Source organism: Eleutherodactylus coqui, chromosome 1 (assembly GCF_035609145.1).
Source record: "Eleutherodactylus coqui strain aEleCoq1 chromosome 1, aEleCoq1.hap1, whole genome shotgun sequence".
Classification (NCBI taxonomy): Eukaryota; Metazoa; Chordata; class Amphibia; order Anura; family Eleutherodactylidae; genus Eleutherodactylus; species Eleutherodactylus coqui.
In genome coordinates this window covers 7189614-7212104 of record NC_089837.1, presented here as the reverse complement: position 1 = coordinate 7212104, position 22491 = coordinate 7189614, and the positions used below count along the sequence as shown (strand labels likewise).

The window sequence follows — 22491 nt, the reverse complement described above, 5'->3', positions numbered from 1 at the left end:
CACGTGTGAGCTGCGTGAACAACATTGCTAAATCAGACGCACCCAGCTACGCTTTACTGCTGGCTTCGCCATTTGCTTTCCTTAATTGGGAAAAAAATACCTGCTCTGCCAGAGTTATAATAACTCTGCTACCCTCACGTTCTGTGACACATAAGCAGGGACACAGCACAGTTATTAAACTTCTCATGTTCATTGAATATACGCAGTGCTGCCTTTTGGTGGAAAAAAACTGAAAACAAATCTATTTGTCCAGCCTCTGTCCGTCCTAAGGGCGGTGGACACGTGTGAGCTGCGTGAACAACATTGCTAAATCAGACGCACCCAGCTACGCTTTACTGCTGGCTTCGCCATTTGCTTTCCTTAATTGGGAAAAAAATACCTGCTCTCCAAGAGTTATAATAACTCTGCTACCCTCACGTTCTGTGACACATAAGCAGGGACACAGCACAGTTATTAAACTTAGATAATTCATTCACTAGAGGCAGTGGGGCCTTTCGTTTTCCAAAAAGGGCAAAAATTATATTTGGCCTGCAGTCTTGCGCCAATTTATTTCCTGCCTGTGAAATCAAATCACTGGTAATACAGCATGCTGAGGGGTAGGGGTAGGCCTAGAGGACGTGGACGCGGCCGAGGACGCGGAGGGCCAAGTCAGGGTGTGGGCACAGCCCGAGCTCCTGATCCCGGTGTGTCGCAGCCGACTGCTGCGCGATTAGGAGAGAGGCACGTTTCTGGCGTCCCCACATTCATCGCCCAATTAATGGGTCCACGCGGGAGACGGTTATTAGAAAATGAGCAGTGTGAGCAGGTCCTGTCCTGGATGGCAGAAAGTGCTTCGAGCAACCTATCGTCTACCCGCAGTTCTGCGCCGTCCACTGCTGCCAATCCGAATCCTCTGTCTGCTGCTCCTCCTTCCTCCCAGCCTCCTCACTCCACTACAATAACACCTGCTCAGGAGCGGGAACACTCCCAGGAACTGTTCTCGGGCCCCTGCTTAGATTGGGCAGCAGCGGTTCCTCTCCCACCAGAGGAGTTTATCGTCACTGATGCCCAACCATTCGAAAGTTCCCGGGGTCCGGGGGAAGAGGCTGGGGACTTACGCCAACTGTCTCAACAACTTTCTGTGGGTGAGGAGGACGATGACGATCAGACACAGTTGTCTTGCAGTGAGGTAGTAGTAAGGGCAGTAAGTCCGAGGGAGCAGCGCACAGAGGATTCGGAGGAAGAGCAGCAGGACGATGAGGTGACTGACCCCACCTGGTGTGCAACGCTTACTCAGGAGGACAGGTCTTCAGAGGGGGAGTCAAGGGCATCAGCAGGGCAGGTTGCAAGAGGCAGTGCGGTGGCCAGGGGTAGAGGCAGGGCCAGACCGAATAATCCACCAACTGTTTCCCAAAGCGCCCCCTCGCGCCATGCCACCCTGCAGAGGCCGAGGTGCTCTAAGGTCTGGCAGTTTTTCACAGAGACGCCTGACGACCGACGAACAGTGGTGTGCAACCTTTGTCGCGCAAAGCTCAGCCGGGGAGCCAACACCAACAGCCTCACCCCCACCACCATGCGCAGACATATGATGGCCAAGCACCCCGCAAGGTGGGACGAAGGCCGTTCAGCGCCTCCGGTTTGCACCCCTGCCTCTCCCCCTGTGCCCCAACCTGCCACTGAGATGCAACCCCCCTCTCAGGACACAGGCACGACCGTCTCATGGCCTGCACCCACACCCTCACCTCCGCTGTCCTCGGCCCCATCCACCAATGTCTCGCACCGCACAGTCCAGCCGTCGCTAGCGCAACTGTTGGAGCGCAAGCGCAAGTACGCCGCCACGCACCCGCACGCTCAAACGTTAACCGTCCGCATCGCAAAATTCATTAGCCTTGAGATGCTGCCGTATAGGGTTGTGGAAACGGAGTCCTTTAAAAGTATCATGGAGGCGGCGGCCCCGCGCTACTCAGTTCCCAGTCGCCACTACTTTTCCCGATGTGCCGTCCCAGCCCTGCACGACCACGTCTCCCGCAACATTGTACGCGCCCTCACCAACGCGGTTACTGCCACGGTCCACTTAACTACGGACACGTGGACAAGCACAGGCGGGCAGGGCCACTACATCTCCCTGACGGCACATTGGGTGAATTTAGTGGAGGCTGGGACAGAGTCAGAGCCTGGGACCGCTCACGTCCTACCCACCCCCAGAATTGCGGGCCCCAGCTCGGTGCTGGTATCTGCGGAGGTGTATGCTTCCTCCACTAAAGCACCCTCCTCCTCCTCCTCCTCTGTCTCGCAATCAAGATGTGTTAGCAGCAGCATGTCGCCAGCAGTCGGTGTCGCGCGGTGTGGCAGCACAGCGGTGGGCAAGCGTCAGCAGGCCGTGCTGAAACTACTCAGCTTAGGCGATAAGAGGCACACGGCCCACGAACTGCTGCAGGGTCTAACAGAGCAGACCGACCGCTGGCTTGCGCCGCTGAGCCTCCAACCGGGCATGGTCGTGTGTGACAACGGCCGTAACCTGGTGGCGGCTCTGCAGCTCGGCAGCCTCACGCACGTGCCATGCCTGGCCCACGTCTTTAATTTGGTGGTTCAGCGCTTTCTGAAAAGCTACCCACGCTTGTCAGACCTGCTCGTTAAGGCGCGCCGGCTCTGCGCACATTTCCGCAAGTCCCACACGGACGCTGCCACCCTGCGCACCCTGCAACATCACTTTAAGCTGCCAGTGCACCGACTGCTGTGCGACGTGCCCACACGGTGGAACTCTACGCTCCACATGTTGGCCAGGCTCTATGAACAACGTAGAGCTATAGTCGAATACCAACTCCAACATGGGCGGCGCAGTGGGAGTCAGCCTCCTCAATTCCTTTCAGAAGAGTGGGCCTGGTTGGCAGACATCTGCCATGTCCTTGGTAATTTTGAGGAGTCTACCCAGGTGGTGAGCGGCGATGCTACAATCATTAGCGTCACCATTCCTCTGCTATGCATCTTGAGAAATTCCCTGCAAACCATAAAGGCAGCTGCTTTGCGCTCGGAAACGGGGGCGGGGGAAGACAGTATGCCGCTGGATAGTCAGGGCACCCTCCTGTCTATTTCTCAGCGCGTACAGGAGGAGGAGGAGGAGGAGCATGAGGAGGATGAGGAGGAGGGGGAAGAGACAGCTTGGGCCGCTGCTGACGGTACACCGGCTGATTGCCTGTCATCCTTTCAGCGTGTATGGCCTGAGGAGGAGGAGGAGGAGGAGGAGGAGGAGGATCCTGAAAGTGATCTTCCTAGTGAAGACAGCCATGTGTTGCGTACAGGTACCCTGGCACACATGGCTGACTTCATGTTAGGATGCCTTTCTCGTGACCCTCGCGTTGCACGCATTCTGGCCACGACGGATTACTGGGTGTACACACTGCTCGATCCACGGTATAAGGAGAACCTGCCCACTCTGATTCCCGAAGAGGAAAGGGGTTCGAGAGTGTTGCTATACCACAGGACCCTTGCGGACAAGCTGATGGTAAAATTCCCAGCCGACAGCGCTAGTGGCAGAAGGCGCAGTACCGAGGGCAAGGTAGCAGGGGATGTGCGTAGATCGAGCAGCATGCACATCCCAGGCAGTGCAACAGTCTTTAAGGGCCTGGCCAGCTTTATGGCTCCCCACCAAGACTGTGTCACCGCTCCCCAGTCACGGCTGAGTCGGCGGGAGCACTGTAAAAGGATGGTGAGGGAGTACGTAGCGGATCGCACGACCATCCTTGGTGACGCCTCTGCCCCCTACAACTACTGGGTGTCGAAGCTGGACACGTGGCCTGAACTCGCGCTGTATGCCCTGGAGGTGCTTGCTTGTCCTGCGGCTAGCGTCTTGTCGGAGAGGGTGTTTAGTGCGGCTGGGGGAATCATCACAGATAAGCGTAGCCGCTTGTCAACCGACAGTGCCGACAGGCTAACACTCATCAAGATGAACAAAGCCTGGATTTCCCCAGACTTCTGTTCTCCACCAGCGGACAGCAGCGATACGTAAGCAATACGTAGGCTGCACCCGCGGATGGAAGCTACGTTCTCTCTCACCATCAGAAACGGGGACATTTCTGCTTCATCAATCTGTGTCTAATATTCCTCCTCCTCCTCCTCCTCCTGCTCCTCCTCCTGAAACCTCACGTAATCACGCTGAACGGGCAATTTTTCTTAGGGCCACAAGGCTCACTCAAATAATTTTTCAGAACAATTTTTATAAGTTTCAATGCGCTTAAAAGCATTGGAACTTTAACTGGAACCAATTTTTCGTTACACTGGGCTGCCTCCAGGCCTAGTTACCACTTAAGCCACATTAACCAAAGCGATTAATGGGTTTCACCTGCCCTCTTGGCTGGCCATGGCCAATTTTTGGGATGTACATTAGTACTGTTGATACAGCAATTTTTGTGGGCCCTCGCCCACAGTGTAATCAAATTAATTTTTAGCCCACCTGCATTACAGCTGACGTTACCTCAGCTGTGTTGGGCAATGCAATGGGATATTTTTATGTACCGCCGGTGGGTTCCAGGGAGCCACCCATGCTGTAGGTGCACACTGAGTTTTTAATACATCTGTACACTTCTAAAGAACCCGTCTGACTGGGGCATGCAGTGTGGGCCGAAGCCCACCTGTATTACGCACGACATTACTACCTCAGCTGTGTTGGGCAATGCAATGGGATATTTCTATGTACCGCCGGTGGCTTCCTGGCACCCACCCAGGCAGTGGGTCCACAGGGAGTTTAACCTACATGTGTCCACTTGTAAAGAACCCCAGTCTGACTGGGGCATGCAGTGTGGGCCGAAGCCCACCTGCATTAAGCACGACATTACTACCTCAGCTGTGTTGGGCAATGCAATGGGATATTTTTATGTACCGCCGGTGGGTTCCAGGGAGCCACCCATGCTGTAGGTGCACACTGAGTTTTTAATACATCTGTACACTTCTAAAGAACCCGTCTGACTGGGGCATGCAGTGTGGGCCGAAGCCCACCTGTAGTACGCACGACATTACTACCTCAGCTGTGTTGGGCAATGCAATGGGATATTTCTATGTACCGCCGGTGGCTTCCTGGCACCCACCCAGGCAGTGGGTCCACAGGGAGTTTAACCTACATGTGTCCACTTGTAAAGAACCCCAGTCTGACTGGGGCATGCAGTGTGGGCCGAAACCCACCTGCATTAACCCTTTCCAGTCCACTGTGTGACCTGTGAAGACATTAGGGTTTAAGGCTGTACAGCTCCGTTGTTGGTAGACGTCCGTCGGGGTTCTCTTACTGTATATTGCCAGCCTCTCTGCTGTCGGAGCCTATCCTACGTGTCAGCTCATGCAGTACTGGCTTTAGCCAGCATATAGCGCCATTGTATAACGGCAGAAAAAGAGTAAGCCCCCTAGGAAAACCATATACAAATTGGATTGGAAAGGGTTAAGCACAACATTACTACCTCAGCTGTGTTGGGCAATGCAATGGGATATTTCTATGTACCGCCGGTGGCTTCCTGGCACCCACCCATGCTGTAGGTGCACACGGAGTTTTTACTACATCTGTACACTTATAAAGAACCCCAGTCTGACTGGGGCATGCAGTGTGGGCCGAAGCCCACCTGCATTAAGCACGACATTACTACCTCAGCTGTGTTGGGCAATGCAATGGGATATTTCTGTGTACCGCCGGTGGGTTCCAGGGAGCCACCCATGCTGTGGGTCGACAGGGACTTCACAATAGGGAGTTGTACCTGCCTGTGTCTATGAATTAAAAAGCCCGGTCTGACTGGGGCATGCAGACACCTTGACAGAATGAATAGTGTGTGGCACATAGGTTCCCCATTGCTATGCCCACGTGTGCAGCTCCTGATGGCGGTGGCACAGGATTCTATTTCTCATTGCTTCTGTACAGCATTGTGGGCTATCGCTCCGCCACTTTTAAAGAGGGTCGCTGCCTAGCCGTGCCAACCTCTGCAGTGTGTGCCTGCGGTCCCTCGTCATGGCAGACGCAATTCTAAATAGACATGAGCGTGGTGTGGCATGAGGGCAGCTGAAGGCTGCCCAGGGACACTTTGGTGTGCGCTGTGGGGGGGGGGGAGGGGGGGCGGTTGGGCAGCATGTAACCCAGGAGAAGTGTCAGTGGAGTGTCATGCAGGCAGTGATTGTGCTTTGTTGGAGGTAGTGTGGTGCTTAGCAAAGGTATGCCATGCTAATGAGGGCTTTTCAGAAGTAAAAGTTGTTGGGAGGGGGGGGGCCCACTCTTGCCGGTATTGTGGCTTAATAGTGGGACCTGGGAACTTGAGATGCAGCCCAACATGTAGCCCCTCGCCTGCCCTATCCGTTTCTGTGTCGTTCCCATCACTTTGTTGAATTGCCCAGATTTTCACACATGAAAACCTTAGCGAGCATCGGCGAAATACAAAAATGTTCTGGTCGCCCATTGACTTCAATGGGGTTCGTTGTTCGAAACGAACCCTCGAGCATCGCGGGAAGTTCGTTCCGAATAACGAACACCCGAACATTTTGGTGTTCGCTCATCTCTATTGTACACCATGCTGGAATGTCTCAAATACTCGTTGATGTAAACAAAAAATTTTATTATTTGCGTGTGGAAGCACACAAATGTAATAGAAACCACATAGTCTTGTAGATATATCTTTTAACCCGTTGCAATCCAATATATATATTATATAACGTATGTATATATATATATATATATATATATTTATATATATATATATATATATATATATATATATATATATACACATACATATGAAAAGGCACAGACATGGCGTGATTAATAAAAACAATTAATTAAAACAATACTAGAACAGGATGAGTAGCGGAGTAAATATTTAACTCGTCTGCTGATTAGGGGTGAAAATTTTATGGTCTCTAAATTGGTGTTAGGGGGTCACCAGGCCAGAGTGTTATCTCTGCTATAGATTTCTCATATTCTCCAATAATCCATGAAGCCACTTACAATGTGGATTTCTGTCTTCAGAGTGTCAAAGATGGCTATAAATTTGCACTCCAAAATTCATCTGGGACATTGAGATTTAAAGTTGCCTTTTGATACAGTAACCTTCATATATTCTATGTTGTGTCTGTGGCTAGTAAAGTGCTCCGCCACAGGTAATTCAGTCTTTCCTTCTCTAATTGTGTGGTGATGAGATCTCATCCTCGCCAACACAACGGCTCCCCAAGAGGGCATTCATTGCACAGGATCAGGTACACAGCATTGGACATGGAACATGTGAATGTCCCTTGGATTTTGTAGTGCTGCTGTGTGTTGGGGATTTGTATCCGCGGTTCGTACATGTCAGCAGATCTTACAGCTCCTTACATTGCAGTGATAAGTTGCTTTTTGTGTGTCGGATGACACTGAAATTTGCAGGTTGCCTGTAACACAGAGGGTAGGGTCCAAGAATATGGTGTTCAGATGGTCATTCTTGTGTAGGTATGGTGGAGTTTCTTTGGGGTTTTCCGTATCACCTCCGGATACGGATTGTAGGTCACAACTAGAGGTACACAGTCATTTCATTCCTTCTCTCTGTATTAGAGCAATTGATTCCTGGGTATCCTGGTGGCTCTTGTGATTTGGTCATCAATTGATGTGGGATGGTAGCCCCGATTTAAAAATGTTTTTTTTTTTTTTTATGATGGTATAGATGTACTTCTCTGTCTTTTTGGTTGGCGTAGATCCGGTTGTATCTGATAGCCTGGCTGTAAACAATCGACTTTTAGATGTGTTTAGGATGGAAACTGTCCCATCTGAGGTATGTGTGCCAATCAATGGGTTTTCGGCACAGGGATGTTTGTACTGAGTTGTTTAAAATTTTTATGGTGGTGTTTTATGGTGAGTAGCTTAATATCAGGTTTGTCATGGGATGGAATGCCTTACATCTCATGGAATTTTATTAGTTCTTGGTCAGAGCTGGCCCAGATGATTATGATGTCATTAATGTAGCAGAAGTAGACAAATGGTTTGATGGAGCAGGAAGCCAGAAGGTCACTTAGCAGTTTTGACATGAAAAAGTTGGCGTATTGCGGTGCCATTTTACTGCCCATGACAGTTCCAGTGAGTTGCAGGAATATCTCTATTTCAAAATAAGAAAAGATTGTGTGTTGTTCATCCTCAAACACAACTATTTCCTCTTTTGGCAAATAGATATACCATGAAAGTTAGTATATTAAAAGGTATCTTCAAATCTCAATGTCATAGAAGAATTTTGTAGTACAGGTTTATAACTAGAGATGAGAGAATGTACTCGTCCGAGCTTGATGCTCGCTCGAGTATTAGGGTACTCGAGAGGCTCGTTACTCGAGACGAGCACCACACGGTACTCGAGTCAATTCCATTTCCTTCCCTGCATGTTTTGCACCATTTTCTGGCCAATAGACATGCAGGGAAGGCATTACAACTTCCTCCTGTGACGTTCCAGCCCTATCCCACCCCCCTGCAGTGAGTGGCTGGCGAGATCAAGTGACCGCCGAGTATATAAAGCAGTCCCGCCCGCTGCTCGCCTCAGACACACACTGGGAGAGATTAGGGACAGTGCTGCTGCTATAGGGAGAGTGTTAGTGTCTACAAGAACCCCAACGGTCCTTCTTAGGGCCACATCTGACCGTGTGCATTACTGTTGTGGCTGGCTGGGAGCAGTTTTGCACAATTTTTTTTTTCATCTCGGGCTGAGCAGGCCATTACAGCTATAGCGTTCTCAGTCTGCAGTCTATTATGCAGAGTATAGGGGCAGTGCTGGTCAGGCAGGGATAGTGGTAGTGTACAATTCTGTCAACAAGTACCCCAAAAAAACTTCTCCTTAGGGCTACCTGTAAGTGTGTGCATTACTGTTGTAGTGGCTCACTATTAGCCAGCTAGGCCTTTCTGTAGCCCAGCGTATAATTTTTTCGGACCACAGTGTGCGTTACATAACCGCTGTGACCCTCCAATAATTGCCAATTTTTTTACACCGCTGTGTGCGTCCCATCAACTTCACGCACAGCATGCAGCTATCTAGGCGGCTGTTTTAAAAAAAAAAAAAAAAAACTCCTTAGGGCTACCTGTGCGCGTGTGCAGTTTACTGCGTGGCAGCTAGGAGTTGTACTTGCTCACTATTAGCCAGCTAGGCCTTTCTGCAGCCTAGCGTATAATTTTTATGGCCTACAGTGTGCGTAACATAACCGCTGTCAGCCTCCAAGTGCAGGCCAATAATTGCCTAATTTTTTACACCGCTCTGTGTCTGCTGTATTCTGTGTAGGCCCAGAGGATGTGGCCGTGGACGCGGGCGAGGACGCGGAGGTTCAAGTGAGGGTGTGGGCACAGGCCGAGTTCCTGGTCCAGGTGAATCACAGCCGGCTGCTGCAGGATTAGGAGAGAGGAAAGTTTCTGGGGTCCCCAGCTTCATATCACAATTTATGGGTCCACGTGTTGGACCTTTTTTACAAAATGAGCAGTGTGAGCAGGTCCTGTCGTGGATAGCAGAAAATGCATCCAGCAATGTATCGACCACCCAGTCTTCTACGCAGTCCACTGCTGCAACTCTGAATCCTCTCTCTGCTGCTCTCCTTCCTCCCAGCCTCCTCAGTCCATGAAAATGACACATTCTGATGAGCAGACAGACTCCCAGGAACTGTTCTCGGGCCCCTGCCTTGATTGGGAAAAAATGGTTCCTCTCCCACCTGAGGAGTTTGTCGTGACCGATACCCAACCTTTGGAAAGCTCCCGGGGTCCGGGTGATGGGGCTGGGGACTTCTGGCAACTGTCTCAAGAGCTTTAAGTGGGTGAGGAGGTCGATGATGATGAGACACAGTTGTCTATCTGTGAGGTAGTAGTAAGGGCAGTAAGTCCGAGGGAGGAGCACACAGAGGATTCGGAGGAAGAGCCGCTGGACGATGAGGTGACTGACCCCACCTGGTTCGCTAAGCCAACTGAGGAGAGGTTTTCAAAGGGGGAGTCAAGTGCAGCAGCAGGACAGGTTGCAAGAGGCAGTGGGGTGGCCAGGAGTAGAGGCAGGGCCAGAGCGAAGACTCCCGCAACTATTTCCCAAAGCACCCCCTCGCGCCAAGTCACCCTGCAGAGGCCTAGGTCATCAAAAGGTGTGGATGTTTTCAGTGAGAGCGCTGACGACCGATGAACAGTGGTGTGCAACCTGTGTCGCGCCAAGATCTGCCGGGGAGCCACCAGTACCAGCCTCACCACCACCAGCATGCACAGGCATATGATGGCCAAGCACCCCACGAGGTGGGACAAAGGCGGTTCACCGCCTCCGGGTCACACCACTGCTTCTTCCCCTGGGCCCCAACCTGCCACTCAGATCCAACCCCTCTCTCAGGACACAGGCATGAGTGCCTCCGGGCCTGCACCCATACCCTCACCTCCACTGTCCTTGGCCCCATCCAGCAATGTCTCTCAGCGCAGCATCCAGCTGACGCTAGCGCAGGCCTTGTAGCGCAAGCGCAAATACACCGCCACGCACCCGCACGCTCAAGCTTTAAACGTGCACATTGTGAAATTGATCAGCCTGGAGATGCTGCCATACAGGCTTGTGGAAATGAAGGCTTTCAAAAACATGATGGCGGTGGCGGTCCCACGCTACTCGGTCCCCAGTCGCCACTATTTTTCCCGGTGTGCCGTCCCAGCCCTAAACCAGCAATCTCCCGCAACTTCAATCGTGCCCTCACCAACGCGATTACTGGAAAGGTCCACTTAACCATGGACACGTGGACAAGTACTGGTGGGCAGGGCCACTATATCTCTCTGACGGCACATTGGGTGAATTTGGTGGAGGCTGGGACCGAGTCAGAGCCTGGGACCGCAAACGTACTACCCACACCCAGAATTGCGGGTCCTTCCTCCGTTCTGGTATCTGCGGTGGTCTATACCACCTCCTCTAAACCCTCTCCTCGTCCTCCTACGCAACCTCTACCTCTCAATTAAGAAATGTTAACAGCACGTCGCCAGCAGTCGGTAGAGCGCGGCAGCACAGCGGTGGGCAAGCGTCAGCAGGCCGTGCTGAAACTACTCAGCCTAGGTGACAAGAGGCACATGGCCCCCGAGCTGTTGCAGGGTCTGACTGAGAAGACCAACATCTGGCTTTCGCCGCTGAGCCTCCAACCGGGCATGGTCGTGTGTGACAACGGCCGTAACCTGGTGGCAGCTCTGCAGCTCGGCAGCCTCACGCACGTACCATGCCTGGCCCACATCTTTAATTTGGTGGTTCAGCGGTTTCTGAAAAACTACCCACACTTGTCAGACCTCCTTGGCAAGGTGCGCAGGGTCAGCGCACATTTCCGCAAGTCCAACACGGACGCTGCCACCCTGCGGACCCTGCAACATCGGTTTAATCTGTCAGAGCACTGGCTGCTGTACGACGTGCCCACATGGTGGAATTCTACGCTCCACAAGTTGGCCAGGCTCTATGAGCAGCGTAGAGCAATTGTGTAATACCAACTCCAACATGGGCGGCATAGTGGGAGTCAGCTTCCCCAATTCTTTACCGAGGAGTGGGCCTGGATAGCAGACATCTGCCAGGTCCTCAGAAACTTTGAGGAGTCTACCCAGATGGTGAGCGGCAATGCTGCAATCATTAGCATCACCATTCCTCTGCTATGCCTGCTGAGAAGTTTGCTGCAAAGCACAAAGACTGACGCTTTGCGATCGGAACAGGAGATGGGGGAAGAGAGTATGTCGCTTGATAGTTAGAGCACCCTCATGTCTATATCTCAGCGCGTTTTGGAGGAGGAGGAGGAGGGGGAAGAGACAGCTGGGCCCACTGCTGAGGGTACCCATGCTGCTTGCCTCCCATCTGTTCAGCGTGTATGGCCTGTGGACGAGGAGGAGGAGGAGGAGGAGTAGGATCCTGAAAGTGATCTTCCTAGTGAGGACAGCCATGTCTTGCGTACTGGCACCCTGGCACACATGGCTGATTTCATGTTAGCCTGCCTTTCTCGTGACCCTCGCGTTAGATGCATTCTGACCACTACTGATTACTGGGTGTACACCCTTCTCGACCCCCGGTATAGGGAGAACCTTTCCACTCTCATTAACGAAGAGGAAAGGGGTTCGAGAGTGATGTAATACCACAGGGCCCTGGTGGACAAACTGATGGTAAACTTCCCATCTGACAGCGCTAGTAGCAGAAGTCGCAGTTCCGAGGGCCAAGTAGCAGGGGAAGCGCGGAGATCAGGCAGCATGTTCAGGGGAACACTCTTCAAGGCCTTTGCCAGCTTTATGGCTCCCCAGCAAGACTCCGTCACCACTCCCCAGTCAAGGCTGAGTCGGAGGGAGCACTGTAAAAAGATGGTGAGGGAGTACTAAGCCGATCGTACCACCGTCCTCTGTGATGCCTCAGCTCCATACAACTATTGGGTGTCAAAGCTTGAGACTCTTTATAATTTGGGATCCCACAGGCTCCAAATTGTCAGATCCTATTGAGATACTCATCGGCTAAGGCTGTCCCATTTGCTTCAGTGACTCTGCACATATTGGAACATTGGACCAATATTCAAATTTGGTATCTTTCTTTTATTTTGTCCATGCTTATTTTAAAAATCTGTCTTGTTGTGTATTCATACTGCATTTCCTTATGCTCCCATGTTACAACCCCATTTTTGTATATCTTTGTACATATCAGTAATCTTGCCCTGATAGACTTTTTCTAGATTAAATCTGCAATTTAGAAGTCTGCCTTGTGCATTTTAAAAATGAATCATAACTTCATAGATTATGTTCATAATTCATAGATCGTGTTTCAGTTTACAGATATCAAAACTGGTGGTGGCAGTGTGTATTTGTATGAGCATTGTAGAGCTGTGGAGTGCGTTAGAATGGAATAGGTGGATGATTTGAGCTTTCACTTTGCATGTGTGCATAAGCCTGGGAAAGCTGGGTATAAATTAGACAGTATTCTAATGACTTCAAGCTTTCAATACTGTTAGAATGATCGAGGACAGAGGCTCCTCTGGTCTACTATGTGACAGATAGCATAAAACTTTCACATCCTTATTAGTGGACTAATTAAGTATTTACTCATCTACTCATCCTGTTCTGGTATTGACTAAAGTGCAAATTAGTCACACCATGTCTGTGCACTTTCATGTGTATGTGTATAAATATTTATGCCTCTTCGGATCTGTTCCATTAAGCCTGAGAAAGAACCCTATGTAAATTTTAAAGCTTGCTGTAACATCATGTATTTTTGTTAGCCATTAAAAGGTCTCACATCTACAAGATTACTTGGTTTCTCTTGCTGGGAACAGTCATATTTTGCTAACACAATTCCAGACTTTTTTCTCTTTGCAAATATAATAATTACAGTCTCTAGAAGGGCACCGTAAACTAAATTTAGTCTCTCAATTAAGTATGCCAAACCTGGCTGATGATTCCTGCCTAAACATTCTATGCCACTCTGCGTGTAAGAGAGACTATTTCCTACCACAACATACTCCGCTTTTGCATTATTCACAGGTTTTAACCAGCCACTTGTACTTTATGTTGATGTCCTTGTGCCTCCATCTGATTCTAACATTAACGCTGACCACTCACAGCTGCATACATTTATGGATGCAAGAAAAAAGTAAGTGAGCCCTTTGTACACCCCTAGATCTCCACATTGATTACTAATAAAATGTCATCTCATAGTTAATTAAGTCACAATTATGGACAAAATCGGACAAAACTAAAAACACACATATATTTGTACATGTGCTTAAATTGTTATTGCTATGGGACCATTGTGAATAAACTACTTCCTTCAGACTTGTGGATGATATTCCACAACATTTCTTGGTGATCCCGATGTGACTTCAAAAATTTCTACCCTTCAAAGAGAAATGAAAAGCGGTAGATAAGGGGAGAAAAGCTGTAAGGGTCATTCTTACTTCAGTTTCCAAGTTTTACTCTTTAGCACAGTAGCTCTCCTATATACTAGATCTCAGGAACCGTACACTCAGTTCTGGTGTGTTGGATTTCCTCACTAACTAGTCAGAGATACTTTGCACCTCTACTCTAATATAATATATACTGCTGTCTGACACAATGGGTTTATTTTCGCCTCCATCATATAGGACCATATGGTGAGTCAAGAGAAATGTTTTGTGGTTGACCTGGGAGATGGCTGATTATATCATTCTAGTAAGTGACCTATAACTGCGACCACAAGTCCAGGACCAGAGGATTTTTCAGGATTTATTAGCTCAATCTTCCAGTCCAACTTTCCTCCTCTCTCTTTTCACTGGCGATCCTACATTTCTTGCCCAGATTACCATAGTCTCACCTCGCTGACCCTGTTCTTCCACAAGATCTGATCCGCTTTGATATTAAATGCAGCATCATTTTGTTTTGTTGTTGTAGAACCAATATATTTTATGAGCTTCGATCCATTCTGTGAAAGGAGCCAATTCATGATGGAATATTGGGAGATGAAATCTCCATTGTCGTGGAATAGCAGATTTCCAGTATTATCTTTCTGACTTCCCAGGTATCGGTGAAGCTGGAAGAATGAAGGAGGGAAATGTATCTGGTTATTTCCAGGAATCCCTTCACATATGTGTAATGTCTATTTGTGTTGACTATAAGGATACAAGCCAAAGAAGACACTTCTCCAGATAGGAAAGATGCCTTTCTGCAGACAGGCTGTTTTGGAGTGTTTGTGCCCTGTCAGTGCAGAGCAGGATATTGGTTGCCTGTGTGAGAGGCCTTGGATGTGGGTCTGAGGGGATAATGTTTCTTCTGAAGAAGCGCAAAGAGTCGATGTTATGTTCATGTGTGAGAGGACCCTAAGACATAGTGTGATATGACAAGCAGTGAAGAAGCTGTGAACTGACTATATCATATATAGTATAGAAAAAAAGGGAAAAACCTTTATCCAGCTGTGCTCTGTCGCAGGACCTCAAGAGCATATAGGGAATAAGCTTCCACAACGGCCGGTAATAATGAGCCAAGTTAAATCCCATAAAAATAAAACAGAATAGTAACAGGTTTATAGTACCTCTACTACCGGGTAAGCAACGCGTTTCTACGTCATCTGACGCCTTTATCAAGCATATAATCCTTATACCCAATCTCATATATATATATATATACAAAACATACCCTAATCAAAGATCCATATGGGGGACATCTGATTCCATCCCTTAACCACGCTAAACGCCATCAAAGCGTGTATGGGTGAAGGGTGGAAGCTAAAGTGGTTCCGCTTTCATCATCCAATGGATGCTGAAGCGCACCTGCGTTCCACATAGATAGCCTTCCATGCAATGTAAAAAAGATCCACGTAATGCGTCATCACGCTGTAGGGGAGGACGCATCGTGGATGAGGTAATCACGCTTCTGAAAGGAGCGCGCGGGGCTTGTCAATGCTCTGTGTAAATAACAACGTGCCGCGTCATCACGCTCTGCTCCGAGGTCCGCAGTGACTTAATTAGTCACGCTTCAGATGGAACGCACAGAGCGTGTCAATGCACGCTATAGACTGACAGTTTAGTTAATTGATCATAGATGGAGCACACGATGCATGTCAGTCTGTAAAACACCCTGGATCTATTCCCATACGTTACAGATGTTTGGGAATTGCCCACATTATATGTCAATTATCTCTTTCAACAGCTAGTGATACATTAACTTAATACCATACCTACAAACCCTATCTCCCAAATGGCAACTCCTGGTTCCCATGCAAAGGGTGATCAATAGATTATTCTAATAAAATATATATATAGGGGAATTAAGTCACTGCGGACCTTGGAGCAGAGCGTGATGACGCGGCACGTTGTTATTTACACAGAGCATTGACAAGCCCCGCGCGCTCCTTTCAGGAGTGTGATAACCTCATCCACGATGCGTCCTCCCCTACAGCGTGATGACGCATTACGTGGATCTTTTTTACATTGCATGGAAGGCTATCTATGTGGAACGCAGGTGCGCTTCAGCATCCGTTGGATGATGAAAGCAGAACCACTTTAGCTTCCGCCCTTCACCCATACACGCTTTGATGGCGTTTAGCGTGGTTAAGGGATGGAATCAGATGTCCCCCATATGGATCTTTGATTAGGGTATGTTTTGTATATATATATATATATGAGTTTGGGTATAAGGATTATATGCTTGATAAAGGCGTCAGATGACGCAGAAACGTGTTGCTTACCCGATAGTAGAGGTACTATAAACCTGTTATTATTCTGTTTTATTTTTATGGGATTTAACTTGCCTTACTATTGTGGAAGCTTATTCCCTATATGCTCTTGAGGTCCTGCGACAGAGCACAGCTGGATAAAGTTTTTTTTCCTTTTTTTCTATACTGTACTATCCCCATTTTTCCTGCCAGAGAATTGGGGTTTTCTTTAGAGCTGCTGCTCTCCAAAAAAGTTTATATTGTGTAGGATATCAGACACACATATATTTTTTGGATGATACGGAGGATCCTGACTAAAGATACCTATTGAAGGCTTACTTGGATTCCAGGTGTAGGCGGGACACAAAAAAATTTTTTTTGCTGTTCCGCCCAACACCGGGTAAGTGGAGTGGATTCACTATCTATTATTTTACCCATGTGCAAGGCGCTCTTCCTAATTTGTGTCTCTATATCATATATAAAGATTCCATGGAGATGACAAGTTTATTATTAGAGTTTATAATTAGAGATGAGCGAGCCCACTGGTCCGAGCTTGATGCTCGTTCGAGCATTAGGGTGCTCGAGATGCTCGTTACTCGAGACGAGCACCACGCGGTACTTGAGCCAATTGCATTTCCTTCCCCGCATGTTTAGCACCATTTTCTAGCCAATAGACATGTGAGGTAGCCATTACCACTTCCTGCTGTGACGTGCCAGCCCTATCCCACCCTACAGTAGTGAGTGGCTGGCGAGATCAAGTGACCGCGAGTACTTAAAGCGGTCCCGCCCGCGACTCGCCTCAGACGCATGCTGGCAGAGGTTAGAGAAAGTGCTGCTGCTGACATAGGGAAAGTGTTAAAGTAGGATCCAGTCTTCAAGAACCCCAACAGTCCTTCTTTGGGCTACTCATGCTTCATAGTGTGCATTACTGTTGTGGCTGGCTGGGAGCACACAGAGCAACACAGAGTGTTGCGGCACAGCCACTTTTATAGGGAAAGTTATACACTATACAGTCCTGATCCTCCGTACCAAATACCCCAAAGCTCCTTTTTAGGGCTACATCTGACCGTGTGCATTATACTTGTGGCTTGCTGGGAGTAGTAGGGAGTGTATTACGCATCTAGGCCAGTTCCCAGCCTTTCAGTAATAGCGTTCTCAGGCTGCAGTGCCATACAACCAGCTCTCACCGTGAAACAGCACTCTAACATCTCCTAGCCTACTGGAAGTGACTTCATTTATACCACTCTGTGTCTGCAGTGCATTAGACAGAGGTCTCACCGCTAAACAGTACTGTAATATTTCCTGGGCCACTACAAAATATTTCAGCTCTGCCGCTGTGCAGAGTGTTCCACAATACCTTTTCCTTGGTGGGGTTGAAATAGCCGCAGTTACCAGCACTAGCCACTGGCTTTAGAGTCTTCTCCCACTCCACACAGCCTCTATAATCTACAAGTCCCTGCGAGCAGTAAATTACCCCAAGGTATCAGCGCAAGACAGCGGGTTACTTTTTCCTAGTCACAGCATAGAGCCTCCGCTATCTACAAGTCTCTGTGTGCGGTGAATTAAGCCACAGTTGTCAGTGCTGTACAGTGGGGTAATTTATTTGGGCCCTGCTCTATTCTTAATCCGCCATGATGAGGAATAGGGGTAAGGGTCGAAGATGTGGACGTGGATGCGGATGTGGACGTCCAAGTAAAGGTGTGGGTACAGGCCGAGTTTATGGTCGTGGTGATTCACTGCCGGCTGCTGCGGGATTAGGAGAGAGGCAAGATTCTGGGCTGTCCAGCTTCATATCACAATTTGCGGGTCCGCGTGGCAGACCTTTATTGCAAACAGAGCAGTGTGAGCAGGTCCTGTCGTGGAATGCAGGAAATGCTTCCAGCAATGTATCGACCACCCAGTCTTCTACGCAGTCTACTACTCCTGGCCTAGGGACTGCAACTCTGAATCCTCTGGCTGCTGCTCCTCCTTCCTTCCAGCCTCCTCACTCCATGAAAATGACATATTCTGATGAGCAGGCAGACTCCCAGGAACTGTTCTTGGGTCCCTGCCATGAGTGGGAAAAAATGTTTACTCTCACACCTGAGGAGTTTGTCGTGACCGATGCCCAACCTTTGAAAAGTTCCCGGAGTCTGGGTGATGAGGCTGGGGATCTCCGCCAACTGTCTCAAGAGCTTTTTGTGGATGACGACACAGTTGTCTATCAGTGAGGTAGTAGTAAGGGCAGTAAGTCCAAGGGAGGAGCACACATAGGATTCAGAGGAAGAGCAGCTGGACGATGAGGTGACTGACCCCACCTGGTTTGTTAAGCATACCAAGGACAGGGCTTCAGAGGGGGAGGCAAGTGCAGCAGCAGGACAGGTTGGAAGATGCAGTGGAGTGGCCAGGGGTAGAGGCACGGCCAGAATGAATAATCCCCCAACTGTTTCCCAAAGCACCCCCTCGCGCCAAGCCTCCATGCAGAGGGCTAGGTGTTCAAAGGTGTGGATGTTTTTTAGTGAGAGTGCGGACGACTGACGAACATTGGTGTGCAACCTGTGTCGCACGAAGATCAGCCAGGAAGCCACCAGTACCAGCCTCACCACCCCCCAGCACCCCTGGGACTTGGACGAAGGCCATTAACCATCTACGGGTCACATCACTGCCTCTTCCCCTGTGCCCCAGCTTGCCACACTGATCCAATCCCCCTCCCAGGACACAGGCACGAGCGCCTCCGGGCCTGCACCCATACCCTTATCTCCACTGTCCTCCACTCCATCCAGCAATGTCTCTCAGTGCAGCGTTTAGCTGTCGCTAACAGAAGCATTGCAGCGAAAGCGCAAACACGGCGGAACCCACCCTCACGCACAAGCTTTAAACGTGCATATAGCCAAATTAATTAGCCTGGAGATGCTGTCGTACAGGCTTGTGGAAACGGAGGCTTTCAAAAACATGATGGCGGCAGTGGTCCCCCGCTACTCGGTCCCCAGTCGCCACTATTTTTCCTGGTGTGCCGTCCCAGCCCTACACCAGCACGTCTCCCACAACATAAATTGTGCCCTCACCAACACGGTTACTGGGAAGGTCCACTTAACCATGGACACGTGGACAAGGACTGGCGGGCAGGGCCACTATATCTCCCTGACGGCACATTGGGTGGATTTGGTGGAGGCTGGGACTGAATCAGAGCCTGGGACTGCTCACCTCCTACCCACACCCAGAATAGCGGGTCCTACCTCGGTGCTGGTGTCTGCTGCGTTTTATGCCACTTCCTCCAAACCCTCCCCCTTTTCCTCCTCTGCCACCTCTACCTCTCAATTAAGAAGTGTGAGCACTTCGCCAACAGTCGGTAGCGCGCGGCAGCACAGCGGTGGGCAAGCGCCATCAAGCCATGCTGAAACTAATCAACTTAGGTGACAAGAGGCACACGGCCCCCAAGCAGTTGCAGATTCAGACAGAGCAGGCCGACCTTTGGCCTTCGCTGCTGAGCCTCCAACCGGGCATGGTCGTGTGAGACAACGGCCGAAACCTGGTGGCGGCTCTGCAGTTCAGCAGCCTCACACACGTGCCATGCCTGGCCCACGTCTTCAATCTGGTGGTTCAGCGGTTTCTGAAAAACTACCCCCACTTGTCTGAACTGCTCAGCAAGGTGTGCCGTGTCTGCGCACATTTCCGCAAGTCTACCAGGGACGCTGCAACCCTGAGGACCCTGCAACATCGGTTTCATCTGTCAGAGCCCCGACTGCTGTGTGACGTGCCCACTTGCTGGAATTCTATGCTGCACATGTTGGCCAAAATGTACAAGCAGCGTAGAGCAATAGTGGAAAACCAGCCGTAACATGGGTGGTGGAGTGGTAGTCATCCTCTGCAATTCTTTACTGAGTGGGCATGGATGGCAGATATCTGCCTGGTCCTTGGAAACTTTGAGGAGTCTACCCAGATGTGACCGGCAGTGCGGTAATCATTAGTGTTACCATCCCGCTGCTTTGCCTGCTGAGAAGTTTGCTCCAAAACATAAACGTCGACGCTTTGCAGTTGGAACAGGACACAGGGGGTGACAGTATGTCACTTCATAGCCAGACCACCCTCATGTCTATATCTCAGCATGTTCTGGAGGAGAGGGAGGAGCAGGAGGAGGAAGAGACAGCTGGGCACACTGCAGAGGGTACCCATACTGCTTGCCTCTCATCTGTTCAGCGTGTATGGGCCGTAGAGTAGAACAGGAGGAGGAGGATCCCGAAAGTCATCTTCCTAGTGAGGACAACGATGTGTTGCGTACTGATACTCTGGCACACATGGCTGACTTCATGTTAGGCTGCCTTTCCCATGACCCTCACCATTCTGGCCAACACGGATTACTGGGTGTACACCCTTCTCGACCCACAGTTTAAGGAGAACCTTTCCACTTTCATTCCCGAAGAGAAAAGGGCTACGTGAATGATGCAATACCACAGGGCCCTGGTGGAAAAAGTGATGCTAAACTTCCCATCTAACAGTACTAGTTGCAGAAGATGCAGTTCCGAGTGCCAAGTAGCAGCGGGGGCGCGGAGATCAGGCATCATGTCGAGCGCAGGCTGGAGAACACTCTCCAAGGCCTTTGCCAGCTTTATGGCTCCCCAGCAAGACTGTGTCACAACTCCCTAGTCAAGGCTGAGTTGGAGGGAGCACTGTAAAAAGATGGTGAGGGACTACGTAGACAATCGTACCACCGTCCTCCGTGATGCCTCAGCTCCATACAACTATTGGGTGTCAAAGCTGGACATGTGGCATGAAATTGCGCTGTACGCCCTGGAGGTGCTTGCCTGCCCTGCCGCTAGTGTCTTGTCAAAGAGCGTGTTTATTGCAGCTGGGGGAATCATCACGGATAAGCGTACCCGCCTGTCAACTGCCAGTGCCGACATGCTTACACTCAAAACGATGAACAAAGGCTGGATTTCCCCAGACTTCTCTTCTCACTGGCGGAAAGCAGCGGAACCTAATGATTCTTTTCACTGCAACAGGAGAAAAAACCATTCTCTATCACCAGTAAAAAGGGGGTATAAGCTTTGTCAATCACTCTCGGATATTATTACTCCTCCTACTCCTCCTCCTAAAACAGCATGTCATTACGCTGAACTGCCAATTTTTCTGAGGCCCAAAAGGCTCTGTTTATAAATTTTTTTACAATTTTTAAAAGTTTCAAAAGTATTGATACTTTAACAGAAACCTATTTTTTTTCACAGGGCTACCTCCAGGCTCTGTTACAAATTACGCAACAGCGAGTTATGGGTTTCACCTGCCCTCCCGGTTGAGCGATTTTGTCAGGGGTGTACTTGTACTCTTAGTACACCAATTTTTCTGGCCCTTGCCTATACTGTTATCTAACTAATTTTTCCGGCCTTCGCCTACACTCTTGGTAACAAAATTTTTTCAGGTGTTCGCCTACACTCTTGGTACACCAATGTTTTGCTTATACTCTTGCTACAGAAATGTTAATGGGGTCTGCCTATACTCTTACTACAGAAATGTTACTGGGGTCCAACTATAATCTTGCTACAGAAATGTTACAGGGGTCTGCCTATACTTTTGCTACCGAAATGTTACTGGGGTCTGCCTATAGTTTTGGTACACCAATGTTTCAGGGGTCCTCCTACACTTTTGCTACAGAAATGTTACAGGGGTCTGCCTATACTTCTGCCACAGGAATGTTACAGGGGTCTACCTATACTTCTGCTACAGGAATGTTACTGGGGTCCGCCTATACTTTTACTACAGAAATGTTACTCGGGTCGACCTACACTTCTGCTGCAGGAATGTTACTCGGATCCACCTACACTTCTGCTACAGGAATGTTACTGGGGTCCACCCATACTCTTGCTACAGAAATGTTACAGGGGTTTGCCTATAATTTTGCTACAGGTATGTTACTGGGGTCTGCCTATACTTTTATTACAGAAATGTTACAGGGGTCTGCCTATACTTTTGCTAGAGGAATGTTACAGGGGTCTGCCTATACTTCTGCTACAGGAATGTTACTGGGGTCTGCCTATACTTCTGCTACAGGAATGTTACAGGGGTCTGCCTATACTTCTGCTACAGGAATGTTACTGGGGTCTGCCTATACTTCTGCTACAGGAATGTTACAGGGGTCTGACTATACTTCTGCTACTGTAATGTTACTGGTGTCCGCCTACACTTTTACTACAGAAATGTTACAGGGGTCTGCCTATACTGTGGATGTCCAAAGATTACCCATTGCGGTGTTTTACCTATTTGGAACAAATACACTGACTGACTAGGGCAGAAATGTGGGCTGAGTCCAAGGTCCTTGGCGGGGTGAAACTCTGCCATGTTTGGGCACTCTGATTTCATCCTATATAATACTATCATTGTGGACTGAAAGCATAGGCGAGCCCAAGTAACTCAAAGACTTCCCCTTGCGGTGTTGAGCTAT

The 22491-nt window shown here is 49.4% G+C and overlaps 1 protein-coding gene across 1 annotated transcript in view; it reads right to left on the bottom strand.

The window, feature by feature from the left end:
- LOC136588015 (vomeronasal type-2 receptor 26-like) overlaps nucleotides 1–22491 on the bottom strand; it is a 46642-nt gene that overhangs the window by 2089 nt on the left and 22062 nt on the right. The window contains exons 4-5 of the mRNA XM_066586904.1: nucleotides 14244–14459; nucleotides 13191–13376 (exon numbers count right to left, since the gene is read on the bottom strand). Of these exons, the coding sequence (XP_066443001.1) occupies nucleotides 13191–13376; nucleotides 14244–14459 (402 nt within the window). The remainder of the gene's footprint in view (nucleotides 1–13190; nucleotides 13377–14243; nucleotides 14460–22491) is intronic.